We start from the raw sequence: 14,252 nt of genomic DNA, 5'->3' as shown, positions 1-14,252 counted from the left end.
AACCAGAGAAATATCCATAGAAAACAAGGCTTGGGCTGGGTGCTAACTTACAAACACTGAGCAAGGAACTGAGGAACACACAGGGTTTAAATACTAACAAGGGAATGACCTACAGGTGCAAACAATAATTAGAGCAAGAAAAACAAAAGGTACAAAAAAGGTGCAATGGGGACATCTAGTGACCAAAACCCGAACAGTCATGGCCAAAACCTGACAGAATCCCCCTCCTAGGAACGGCTCCTGACGTTCCTACCAGCCTTCTCAGGGTGGAGGGCCCTGAACTGACGAATGAGGTCAGGGTCCAGTATGTCCTTGGCAGGAACCCAGGAGCGCTCCTCGGGACCGTAGCCTTCCCAGTCCACCAGATACTGCCAGGACCGCTGCACCCGGCGGGAATCCAGTATCCGGTGGACGGTATAAGCCGACTGGCCACCGATGACACGGGGCGGAGGGGGAGGTCTGCCTGCCGGGATAAGGGGAGAAAAAACAACAGGTTTTAATAAAGAAATGTGAAATGTTGGATTGATTTTAAGGGATCTGGGTAAGTGCAGGCGAAAAGTAACGGGATTGACTCTCCTGGCAATCTTAAAGGGACCGATGAACCTCTGGGACAGCTTGCGAGACTCCACCCGTAGTGGTAGGTTCTTAGTTGAGAGCCATACTCTCTGGCCGGGGTACAGGGTAGGACCGGGACGGCGACCTCTGTTGGCTTGTCGTTGGTACTGCTGAGAGGAACGCAGAAGATTAAGACGTGCCTTCTTCCACGTAAGCCGACAGCGTCTGATGAACCTCGAGGCTGAAGGCACTCTGACTTCTGCCTCCTGGTCCGGGAACAATAGAGGCGCATAGCCAAACTGACACTCATGCGGGGACATACCAGTGGAGGAGGAGCACAAGGTGTTGTGCGCGTACTCGGCCCAAACAATGAAGGATGACCAAGTGGACGGGTTATTGGAAACCATGCATCTGAGGGTGGTTTCCAGCTCCTGATTCATCCTCTCAGTTTGGCCATTGGACTCCGGATGGTACCCTGAAGATAAACTGGCCGTGGCCCCTATGAGTTGGCAGAAGGCCTTCCAAAACCTTGAGGCGAACTGGGGACCTCTGTCGGAAACCATATCTTGCGGAATCCCGAAGACTCGGAACACATGGTTAATCACCAACTCAGCCGTTTCCTTGGCAGAAGGTAATTTGGTCAAAGGAACAAACCTGGCCGCCTTAGAAAACCTGTCGATGATGACTAGGATCGTAGTATTACCATGGGACGGAGGAAGGCCAGTAATAAAGTCCAACGAGATATGGGACCAGGGTCGGTGGGGAATAGATAGAGGGTGAAGGAGTCCTTGAGGGCGGAGGTGAGAAGATTTGCCCTGGCAGCACACGGAACAGGCTTTGATGAAAGTGGCAACGTCTTCTTTTATGGTGGGCCACCAGAACTTACGCTGGATGAACTCCAAGGTGCGGCCTACGCCCGGGTGACAGGTGAGGCGAGAGGAGTGCCCCCACCGAAGGACTTGAGACCTTGCTGCCTTGGGAACAAACAACCGATTAGCAGGACCTCCTCCAGGACCCGGTTCGATGGCTTGAGCTTGTTTCACGGTATCCTCCACTTGCCACGAGATCGGAGCCACGATCTTAGCGGCCGGAAGGACAGTCATGTCAGTATCTTCTCTAATGGCAGGAGAGTAGATTCGTGACAAGGCGTCCGGTTTGAGATTCTTCGACCCGGGTCTATAGGTGAGGATAAACTGAAATCGGCTGAAGAAAAGAGACCATCGAGCTTGTCTGGCGTTCAACCGCTTCGCCTGCTGGATATACTCCAGATTCTTGTGGTCCGTAAGCACTTGAAACGGTTGAGAAGCCCCCTCGAGCCAGTGTCTCCATTCCTTCAATGCCATCTTAACCGCTAGGAGTTCACGATCCCCCACATCGTAATTCCTCTCGGCTGGGGTAAGCCGGTGAGAGAAGAAGGCGCAAGGATGAAGCTTCTTGTCTTCACCCCTCTGTGACAGGACAGCTCCAACCCCAACCTCTGATGCGTCTACCTCCACCACAAAAGGTTCATCCGCCGTTGGTAGTGTCAGGATGGGAGCAGAGAGGATGCGCTGCTTGAGTCCTTGGAAGGCCGTCTCAGCTTCTCTTCCCCACAGAAACCTTGTGTTGCCACCCTTGGTTACCGCCGAGAGAGGGGCTGCCACCGAGCTGAAGTTCTTGATGAACTTGCGGTAAAAGTTGGTGAAGCCCAGGAAGCGCTGAACTTCCTTAACGGACTTGGGGGTGGGCCAATCCGCTACCGCCTCTACCTTCTTGGGGTCCATCTGGACTCGTCCGGGTTCCACTATAAATCCCAGGAATTGTACTCGAGAGGAATGGAATTCACACTTCTCCGGCTTAACGTACAAATGGCTGTCTAGGAGGCGTTTGAGCACTTGTCTGACATGCTTAGTGTGTTCTTGAAGGGAGCTCGAAAAGATGAGGATGTCATCCAAGTAAACAAACACAAAGATGTTAAGCATATCCCTAAGCACATCGTTTATGAGCGCTTGGAACACAGCCGGAGCGTTGGTCAGGCCGAAGGGCATCACAGAGTATTCGTAGTGACCAGTAGGCGTGTTGAAAGCGGTCTTCCACTCGTCCCCGGGTTTAATCCGCACAAGATGGTATGCGTTCCGCAGGTCAAGCTTAGTGAAGACAACTGCTTCCTGGAGCAGCTCGAAGGCTGTGGCCATAAGGGGTAGCGGGTAGCGGTTACGGACGGTTATGGCATTGAGTCCCCGGTAGTCGATGCAGGGTCGTAATCCACCGTCCTTCTTGGCCACAAAGAAAAACCCTGCTCCCGCCGGCGAGGTAGATGGACGCATGAGACCTGCTGTCAGAGCGTCCTTGATGTAGGTATCCATAGCAGCTCGTTCGGGAGGAGAAAGGGAAAAGATCCGACCCCTGGGAGGGCAGGTCCCCGGCAACAGGTCGATGGTGCAATCGTAAGGTCTATGGGGTGGTAGTTTGGTGGCCCTCTGTTTGCTAAATACCAGTTTGAGGTCATGGTAACACTCGGGAACTCGGGACAAGTCGATGGATTCTAGAGACTCGGAAGGAGAACTCTGGGAACTCGGGAAGATACAAGTGGCTTGGCACGTAGGACCCCACTGCTTGATAGTGCCCACAGACCAGTCGATGTGAGGGTTATGGCTGTGAAGCCAGGGATAACCAAGGACGAGAGGAAACTCGGAACAGGAGATCAGATGAAAGTTCATCACTTCCTGGTGTTGGGAAACTGAAAGTCGTAAGGGGGTAGTGGCACGAGTGACAAGTCCAGATCCCAAAGGACTTCTATCCAACGTAGTAACCCTTATGGGGTCACTTAGAGGTTCAGAAGGAACGCCATTCTCCTTCGCCCAGATCCCATCCATGAAGTTACCTGCGGCTCCAGAGTCTACCAAGGCTTGAAGAGAAAACTCGTGGTCGTCCCAGGAAAGGGTAACAGGAATGAGCAGGCGGGAGTTGGATGGATGGGAGGAGGTTATGTTTCCCGTTACAGTCCTCCCAGGCCTGCACGGGAGAGTGCGTTTCCCTGGAGCCCGGGACACGTGGAGCGGAAATGGCCCGGTTTGCCGCAATATAGACAGCATCGCTCCCTCATCCGGCGGTCTCTCTCAGCCTGGGAGATGCGTCCAACCTGCATGGGTTCTGGTGGAGCCAGCGAGGATAAAGGTGGAGACTCGGAGCTGGAACCGATAGGAGCTAGGGTGAGCGGTCTATGGTTTTGTTCTCTCTCTCTCAGACGCTGGTCTATGCGTGAAGCCAACTTGATAAGGGACTCGAGGTTGTCCGGTGGTTCCCGAGTGGCCAGTTCATCTTGGATGGTGTCAGAAAGACCCTTCAAAAAACACACTGTGAGCGCCTCGTCGTTCCAGCCACTTGCTGCTGCCACAGTGCGGAACTGGATGGCATAGTCCGTCACGCTGCGCCGACCTTGGCGGAGAGTCAGGAGCTGTTTGGCTGAGTCAGGGCCATTGGTAGGACCTTGAAACACTCGCTTGAATTCTTCAGCAAAGGTAGAGTAGCTGGCACAGCAGGGACTTTGGGCATCCCACACAGCAGTAGCCCAGGCCAGGGCCTTTTCCGACAGCAGGGTGATGATATATGCTATCTTGGACCGGTCGGTGGGAAACGACGATGGTTGCAGCTCAAAGGAGAGAGAACATTGGGTGAAAAACCCCTTACAAACACTCGGGTCCCCTGAGAACCGTTGGGGAGGCGGCAGACGAGGTTCAGCCAGGGGATTAACTGCCAGGGGTCCTTGAATCGGATGAACTGGAGCAGAAGCGGTTGCCGGGGAAAGTCGATCCGAAATCTGCTTTATGGAAGTCAGCATCTCTGACAGAAGTTGAGAATGTCTAGCCATTAAGGCCTCTTGCTGAACCAGAGCAGCTTCGTGGCGTTGGACAGTCCCCTCATGGTGGGACAGCATGGAAAAAAGATCCTGGGTACTGGCTGCCTCTGGGTTCATAATAATGGCTCAGTGTTTCTGTCACGACCCGGTGCGAGAAACAGTCACTAATAATTGTCAGAACCCAGAAGATGAGGCAGACACAGCAGTACTAGAGATGGTGGTTTAATTAAAGAACAAAATCTTCAGGCAAAGAAACTAAATCCACAATGTCCAGAAATAAAGCCAAGAGGCACAAAGAGGAAACTCCAAAAAACAAAAGAAACTCCACAAAGTGGTAAAATCCCAACCAGAGAAATATCCATAGAAAACAAGGCTTGGGCTGGGTGCTAACTTACAAACACTGAGCAAGGAACTGAGGAACACACAGGGTTTAAATACTAACAAGGGAATGACCTACAGGTGCAAACAATAATTAGAGCAAGAAAAACAAAAGGTACAAAAAGGTGCAATGGGGACATCTAGTGACCAAAACCCGAACAGTCATGGCCAAAACCTGACAGCTAATGATCGAAATCCAGAAAAGAGCCATTACATTTTCCAACCACCTAAAAGGAAGCGATTTCCAAACCTTCCATAACAAAGCCATCACCTACAGAACCTTGAGAAGAGTCCCCTAAGCAAGCTGGTCCTGGGGCTCTGTTCACAAACACAAACAGACCCCACAGAGCCCCAGGACAGCAACACAATTAGACCCAACCAAATCATGAGAAAACAAAAAGATAATTACTTGACACATTGGAAATTATTCACAAACAAACAGAGCAAACTAGAATGCTATTTGGCCCTAAACAGAGAGTACACAGTGGCAGAATACCTGACCACTGTGACTGACCCACAATTAAGGAAAGCTTTGACTATGTACAGACTCAGTGAGCATAGCCTTGCTATTGAGAAAGGCCTCCGTAGGCAGACCTGGCTCTCAGGAGAAGACAGGCTATGTGCACACTGCCCACAAAATGAGGTGGAAACTGAGCTGCACTTCCTAACCTCCTGCCAAATGTATGACCATATTAGAGACACACATTTCCCTCAGATGACACAGACCCACAAAGAATTTGAGAACAAATCCAATTTTCATAAACTCCGATATTTATTGGGTGAAATACCACAGTGTGCCATCACAGCAGCAATATTTGTGACCTGTTAAAATAGGAAAGGGCAACCAGTGAAGAACAAACACCATTGTAAATACAACCCATATTTATGTTTATTTATTTTCCCTTTTGTACTTTAACTATTTGCACATTGTTACAACACTGTATATAGACATAATATGACATTTGAAATGTCTTTATTCTTTTGGAACTTTTGTGAGTGTAATATTTACTGTTCACTTTTTATTGTTTATTTCACTTTTGTTTATTATCTATTTCACTTGCTTTGGCAATGTTAACATATGTTTCCCATGCTAATAAAGACCCTTAAATTGAATTGAGAGAGAGAGAGAGAGAGAGAGAGAGAGGCGGAGAGAGAGAGAGAGAGAGAGAGAGAGAGAGAGATGCGGACGGAGCGAGAGAGAGAGAGAGAGAGAGAGAGAGAGAGAGAGAGAGAGAGAGAGAGAGAGAGAGAGAGAGAGAGAGAGAGAGAGAGAGAGAGAGAGAGAGAGAGAGAGAGAGAGAGAGAGAGAGAGAGAGAGAGAATAGTTGTCTATAGTTCTGATTAAATAGCTTGGTTTTGGCAGCTATCAATATTATTCTGCTGCTCCACCTGTCGAATGGACATAGGAAAACAACATGTTTATGAAGCTTGTTGAATGGACATAGGAAAACAACATGTTAATAAAGCTTGTTGAATGGACATAGGAAAACAACATGTTAATAAAGCTTGTTGAATGGACAGAGGAAAACAACATGTTAATAAAGCTTGTTGAGTGGACATAGGAAAACAACATGTTTATGAAGCTTGTTGAGTGGACATAGGAAAACAACATGTTAATAAAGCTTGTTGAGTGGACAGAGTGCACAGTGCATTCGGAAAGTATTCAGACCCCTTGACTTTTTCCACCTTTTGTTACGTTACAGCCTTATTCTAAAAGTTATTAAATTAATGTTTTCCCTCATCAATCTACACATAATACCCCAATATGACAAAGTGAAAACAGCATATTTTTTTTTGCTATGAGACTAGAAATTGAGCTCAGGTGCATCCTGTTTCCATTGATCATCCTTGAGATGTTTCTACAACTTGATTGGAGTCCACCTGTCTATATAAGGTCCCACAGTTGACAGTGCATGTCACAGCAAAAACCAAGCCATGAGGTTGAAGGAATTGTCCGTAGAGCTCCGAGACAGGATTGTGTCGAGGCACAGATCTGGGGAAGGGTACCAAAAAATGTCTGCAGCATTGAAGGTCCCCAAGAACACAGTGGCCTCCATCATTCTTAAATGGAAGAAGTTTGGAACCACCAAGAATCTTCCTAGAGCTGGCCGCCCGGCCAAACTGAGCAATCAGGGGAGAAGGTCCTTGGTCACAGAGGTGACCAAGATCCCGATGGTCACTCTGACAGAGCACCAGAGTTCCTCTGTGGAGATGGGAGAACCTTCCAGAAGGACAACCATCTCAGCAGCACTCCACCAATCAGGCCTTTATGGTAGAGTGGCCAGGCGGAAGCACATGACAGCCTGCTTGGAGTTTGTCAAAAGGCACCTAAAGGACTCTCAGACCATGAGAAACAAGATTCTCTGGTCTGGTGAAACCGAGATTAAACTCTTTGGCCTGAATGCCAAGCGTCACGTCTGGAGGAAACCTGGCACCATCCCTACGGTGAAGCATGGTGGTGGCAGCATCATGCTGTGGGGATGTTTTTCAGTGGCAGGGACTGGGAGACTAGTCAGGAACAAGGCAAAGATGAACGGAGCAAAGTACAGAGAGATCCTTGATGAAAACCTGCTCCAGAGCGCTCAGGACCTCAGACTGGGGCGAAGGTTCACCTTCCAACAGAACAACGGCCCTAAGCACACAGCCAAGACAACGCATGAGTGGCTTCTGGACAAGTCTCTGAATGTCCTTGAGTGGCCCAGCCAGAGGCAGGACTTGAACCCGATCGAACATCTCTGGAGAGACCTGAAAATAGCTGTGCAGTGATGCTCCTAATTAACCTGACAGAGCTTAAGAGGATCTGCAGAGAAGAATGTGAGAAACTCCCCAAATACAGGTGTGCCAAGCTTGTAGCATCATACCCAAAAAGACTTGAGCATGTAATCGCTGTCAAAGGTGCTTCAACAAAGTACTGAGTAAAGGGTCTGAATACTTACGTAAATGTCATATTTACGTTTTTTTTAAACTAAAAAAACAAGTTTTTGGGGTCATTATGAGGTATTGTGTGTAGAATGATTATTTAATCAATTTTAGAATAAGGCTGTAATGTAACAAAATGTGGAAAAAGTCAAGGTGTCTGAATATTTTTCCGAATGCACTGTATAGTATCTATACCTACTATAGGATTATGACAAGGAATATATATTTCTGGTTAATTTTGTGTTGTTTTACAATAATTTGATAACAGGCCTATACAGCAAATAGATGCAGTAGTTCAGATCTGTTGAACCAGTCCAAAACAGAAAATATTCAGGAAATGGAAAGTTTCCTCCATTAACAGACATACAATTATGAAACTTTAGAAGCTATTTTGAATACATTTTCTTGGTCCTAGAGTCATGAAATGTTCAGAACACATTGAAGGTAGTTACTGCTTTCAATAAAAATAAAAACACATAAAATTGAGTTATGATGTTTTCATCAGAAAGAGACGAAAGGCAAAACCAGTTTTAACACACATAAGAAGGAAACGGTGAATGGGTTGTTAATCCCTTTATAGTGCATTACTTTTGACTAGGGCCAATAGGGCTCTGGTCAAAAATAGTGCACTATATAGTGAATAGGGTGCCATTTGGGATGTACCCTAGTAAGTAGGGCCCTGTCTTTACACACTAGTACTGTAGGTGCCTGGTGGATGGTGATAAAACAGAAGATTTATGACTGAAAAAGGGAGTCGGTGTTCAGCTTCTCCGAAAGGACCTGTTTTTATGGCCCTGTTAAAATATCAACAGAATAAACCCTGCTAGCTACAAATGTAGAAGTAGTAAGATGTTCTGTTTCTCTCTCCCTCTCTCTCTCTCTCTCTGTGTGTGTCTCCTCTACCTCTATCTCTGTCTCTCTTTCTCCGTCAGCTCAGGTGTGGACAAAACCTGATCACTTCTCATTAAAAAAAAAAGTGACTGCATGTCATTTAAAATACTAACTTAGAACTTTGCTTTCATTAACCAACTGATCTTACCAACTGACTGCTATATATATTAATACAAAATAAAATATGTTTTGTATAAATTTTATGCAAATGTGGTGCACGTTTAAGTAATGATATAGTTTGTGAACTAGTTGTGTAATTGGAAGACCTTTTTACAGTTGGTGTCTGTAGCTTTAAACTGTTGAAGAGCTGTACCATTTATAAAAAACCAACCACTTCATGCTGCCATTGACAGCCATGTTGTTTTATGCCATTTCACATAGTTATAATGCACAGTAATAGTGTTTGGTGGCAGGACATGTGCTATTATCAGACCTTCCGGGTAAAAAACTTGAAATTAATTAAAAAAAAACGATGTTTTAAGTGAAATATTAGCTTTTGTCTGAAGCCAAAAAAGACAGGAAATTCAAAAGCTAATTTGACCTATGCAGGCTTTTCAGCATACACACAACGGCACCTGCTAGAGTAGTGATCTACTGTACTTCAACAACAGATGTGCTCACATTGGATGAGTTGATTAGGATTCAAACCTTCTCTCAAATAGCCTAATATATACTGGTAGAGTAGGGTTACCCCACTAATGTACTTGGTGATGTAAACGTGTTTTTTCATGTCAGACACACATGCAATCTGGCATCTGAGAACCTGTTCAATGGTCCTAATCTAGATTTATACCCATTGGTTATTAAAAGGGGCAATCTGCAGTTCAAACAACAACAAGGCCACACCCCGCCACTGTTTCGGTAAAAAGCGGAAGAATTCGGGATGGAGAAATGTAACCACTAAAGAGCAAGACCGTAAACTGTAAGAGGCTAAACAGTGTTTGTTTACAATTACAATTACTCTCACGTTCGGCTGTACAGTCCGTCGCTTCGTCCTAACCGTAAATCACATGTTCAGTTATTCAAACCTGATCTGTTATTATTGACGACAACAAGCTGGCCCAGGCCTTTGAATTGCACACAAAGTGGTAATGGGTCATTTTTTCAACAAGACACTGCTTCTGCCTGCTAAGTCTGGAGCCTGGATAGCTATTTAGCAAGCATCTACAACGTCAAACTAACAGAAACAGATACAATTTCAATAATGTAGGCTTATCTGGCTTGAATTATGTTTTGAATATGGCTGAGGATATAATGTTAGCTAGCTAGCAACAAAAAAAACGTGTCTCTGGCTAGATAGCTCATCAAGACGAGAGAGTGGCTAGGTGACCTGGCTAGGTTTCAGTTTGATACGTCACAGGCCCGAACATAGATCAAGTAGATATCCCATCAAGGGCCGTTGCATTCTCACTTAGACTGAGACTGTATGATCTGTAATCCTAATTCTGTCCATCTTTTTTTTGTTTCTCCTGCAACAATAATGAAATGTTAGCTGTTAGCATTTGCCTTTTCCCTATGTAATAAGTTAGTGTTCCTTATGTTTTTGCTGGGAAAGATTGCAGAGAAAATATAGTTTTTTATTGAATCAACAACACCTTTCTCGAATATTCAAATTGAAGGTGAAGGTCATAATTAATATTTCTCTGGGATTCGAGTGTCACTGTTAACAACTTTGGAATTTCTTGGAGGTTATTTAAAAAAGCCCCTATGGGGCAAGAAAACTAGTGAGTGGATCGCGCCGCCATTTGCTGACCATTTAGGGAATGGAGTTCTCAGCAGATGTGCCAAATTTCATTCCAAAATATGGAGTATTGATGGAGAAATGACGAGGGGAACAACTCACTTTAACATGTATTGTGACTATCGTCGTGTATTGTGACTATCCTCATGTATTGTGACTACCGTCAAGTATTGTGACTATCATCGTGTATTGTGACTATCGTCGTGTATTGTCACTATCGTCGTGTATTGTGACTCGTCATGTATTGTAACTATCGTAGTGTATTGTGACTATCGTCGTGTATTGTGACTATCGTCGTGTATTGTGACTCGTCATGTATTGTAACTATCGTAGTGTATTGTGACTATCGTCGTGTATTGTGACTATAGTCGTGTATTGTGACTATCGTCATGTATTGTGACTATCGTCATGTATTGTAACTATCGTAGTGTATTGTGACTATAGCGTGTATTGTGACTCGTCATGTATTGTAACTATCGTAGTGTATCGTGACTATCGTCGTGTATTGTGACTATTGTCGTGTATTGTGACTATCGTCATGTATTGTGACTATCGTCATGTATTGTAACTATCGTAGTGTATTGTGACTATCGTCGTGTATTGTGACTATCGTCGTGTATTGTGACTATCGTCGTGTATTGTGACTATCGTCATGTATTGTGACTATCGTCATGTATTGTAACTATCGTAGTGTATTGTGACTATCGTCGTGTATTGTGACTATCGTCATGTATTGTGACTATCGTCATGTATTGTGACTATCGTCGTGTATTGTGACTATTGTCGTGTATTGTGACTATCGTCGTGTATTGTGACTATCGTCGTGTATTGTGACTATCGTCATGTATTGTGACTATCGTCGCATCTATAATATTGATGATTTTGTTGTCCAGAAATGTCTCTGCCCCCTCTCTCTTGTTATTATACATTCAGAATTAAGAGAGAGCTTGCTATCATACATATACACAGAAAAAAAACCTTTACTCTCTGTTTAGAAGAGCTTTTTAGAAAGAGGGGGAGGGGAGAGGGAGGGGGAGAGCGTAGTATGAAAACAATTAAAGGCTGACTAAACATCTGCATTTGATTGCTTATATCATAACAGGAATGCAACATGGTTTGGATTCACGGTTGGCCTTGGTGCTGTTGCTATAGTGATGTAGGCTTGATTACTTTGAGAGAGGCCCATGCAGTGTCATCATGTTGTGTGGTGTGGATAGAACAGTGCACTGGCTAGTGGGTTACACCCAGCCTGCCTCCCAACGTCTCTGTAGGACTGGGCTGGAGTTGCTCCATTTGGATCATGAATGACATGTCATGTCTCCATGGCGCTCAGATTTTGTTCCTTCATTGTTCCACAAAATTCTCAATGGTATTGTTTTTCTCTCCCTCTGTTCCCTCTTATTCCCCCCCCTCTCTCTCTCTCTCTCTCTCTCTCTCTCTCTCTCTCTCTCTCTCTCTCTCTCTCTCTCTCTCTCTCTCTCTCTCTCTCTCTCTCTCTACCTCCCCCTCTCACTCTCATTCCGCCCCACCTCTCCACCTTCCTCTCCTTCTCCCCCTCTATAGCATTGCAGTGGTTGCGGGGAGCTCACCACCCTAGACAGTCCTGTGGTGTATGCAGAGGGGGCAGGCTACGACAAGCAGTGGCACCCGACCTGCTTTGTGTGTTCAGAGTGTGGGGAGGCCCTGGTCGATCTGGTATACTTCTGGAAGGAAGGAGAGCTGCTGTGTGGAAGACACTACTGCCAGAGGTCCAGACCCCGTTGTGCAGGCTGTGACGAGGTGACGGGGACTCATAGATATAGAATGAGGGGGACGCCCATTCTATCCATTCTAATTATATGGGGAGATTACCGCAGATACGGTGATTGTGTCCCAAATGGGCCGTGGTCAAAAGTAGTGCACTATATACAGTTGAAGTCGGAAGTTTACATACACTTAGGTTGTAGTCATTAAAAGTCGTTTTTTCAACCACTCCATACATTTCTTGTTAACAAACTATAGTTTTGGCAAGTCGGTTAGGACATCTACTTTGTGCATGACACAAGTAATTTCTCCAACAATTGTTTACAGACAGATTATTTCACTTATAATTCACTGTATCACAATTCCAGTGGGTCAGAAGTTTAAGTACACTAAGTTGAATGTGCCTTTAAACAGCTTGGAAAATTCCAGAAAATGATGTCATGGCTTTAGAAGCTTCTGATAGGCTAATTTACATAATTTGAGTCAATTGGAAGTGTACCTGTGGATGTAGTTCAAGGCCTACCTTCAAACTCAGTGCCTCTTTGTTTGACATCATGGGAAAATCAAAATAAATCAGCCAAGACCTCAGAAAAGAAATGGTAGACCTCCACAAGTCTGGTTCATCCTTGGGAGCAATTTCCAAATGCCTGAAGGTACCACGTTCATCTGTACAAACAATAGTATGCAAGTATAAACACCATGGGACCACGCAGCCGCCATACCGCTCAGGAAGGAGATGCGTTCTGTCTCCTAGAGATGAACGTACTTTGGTGCGGAAAGTGCAAATCAATCCCAGAACAACAGCAAAGGACCTTGTGAAGATGCTGGAGGAAACAGGTACAAAAGTATCTATATCCACAGTAAAACGAGTCCTATATCGACATAACCTGAAAGGCCGCTCAGCAAGGAAGAAGCCACTGCTCCAAAACCGCCATAAAAAAGCCAGACTACGGTTTGCAACTGCACATGGCGACAAAGATTGTACTTTTTGGAGAAATGTCCTCTGGTCTGATGAAACAAAATTCAAACTGTTTGGCCATAATGACCATCGTTATGTTTGGAGGAAAAGTGGATTGCTTGCAAGCCGAAGAACACCATCCCAACCGTGAAGCACGGGGGTGGCAGCATCATCCTGTGGGGGTGCTTTGCTGCAGGAGGGACTGGTGCACTTCACAAAATAGATGGCATCATGAGGAAGGGAAATTATGTGGATATATTGAAGCAACATCTCAAGACATCAGTCAGGAAGTTAAAGCTTGGTCGCAAATGAGTCTTCCAAATGGACAATGACCCCAAACATACTTCCAAAGTTGTGACAAAAGGGCGTAAGGACAACAAAGTCAAGGTATTGGTGTGGCCATCACAAAGCCCTGACCTCAATCCTATAGAAAATGTGTGGGCAGAACTGAAAAAGCGTGTGCGAGCAAGGAGGCCTACAAACCTGACTCAGTTACACCAGCTCTGTCAGGAGGAATGGGCCAACATTCACCAAACTTATTGTGGGAAGCTTGTGGAAGGCTACCCGAAACATTTGACCCAAGTTAAACAATTTTTAAAGGCAATGCTAAAATAAAGTGGTGATCCTAACTGACCTAAGACAGGGAATTTTTACTAGGATTAAATGTCAGGAATTGTGAAAAACTGAGTTTAAATGTCTTTGGCTAAGGTGTATGTAATAATGCTTTTTAGTTACAGGGAGAAAGAACCCTTCAACACATTCTCTCTTTTCTCGTCTGCAGCTGATCTTCTGTGACGACTACAAGAAGGGGACAGACAGTCGGGCGTGGCACCAGGACCATTACTGCTGCTGGCGGTGTGGACAGAGTCTGGACAGTCCCTGTTCCTGCCCCCAAACACCCTGGCCCAGCCCTGTTTAGTTCCCCTGACCCCACTCCTGCTCCCCAGCCCTGTTTAGTTCCCCTGGCCCCACTCCTGCTCCCCAGCCCTGTTTAGTTCCCCTGGCCCCACTCCTGCTCCCCAGCCCTGTTTAGTTCCCCTGGCCCCACTCCTGCTCCCCAGCCCTGTTTAGTTCCCCTGGCCCCACTCCTGCTCCCCAGCCCTGTTTAGTTCCCCTGGCCCCACTCCTGCTCCCCAGCCCTGTTTAGGTCCCCTGGCCCCACTCCTGGAGTGGGTAGAGTCTTGAAAGCTCCTGTTCCTGTCCTCATACACCCAGGAAGGTGATCCCCC

The 14,252-nt window shown here is 45.9% G+C and overlaps 1 protein-coding gene across 1 annotated transcript in view; it reads left to right on the top strand.

The window, feature by feature from the left end:
• LOC311134113 (LIM and cysteine-rich domains protein 1-like) overlaps positions 1-14,006 on the top strand; it is a 31,312-nt gene extending 17,306 nt beyond the window's left edge. Inside the window, exons 5-6 of the mRNA XM_084167698.1 lie at positions 11,886-12,101; positions 13,805-14,006. Coding sequence (XP_084023824.1) covers positions 11,886-12,101; positions 13,805-13,942 — 354 coding nt within the window. The 3' untranslated portion in view covers positions 13,943-14,006. The remainder of the gene's footprint in view (positions 1-11,885; positions 12,102-13,804) is intronic.
• The last annotated feature ends 246 nt before the right edge of the window (positions 14,007-14,252 follow it).

This window comes from Coregonus lavaretus, assembly GCF_964263955.1.
Source record: "Coregonus lavaretus genome assembly, chromosome: 8".
NCBI lineage: Eukaryota > Metazoa > Chordata > Actinopteri > Salmoniformes > Salmonidae > Coregonus > Coregonus lavaretus.
This window is presented reverse-complemented; position numbering and strand designations above follow the sequence as displayed.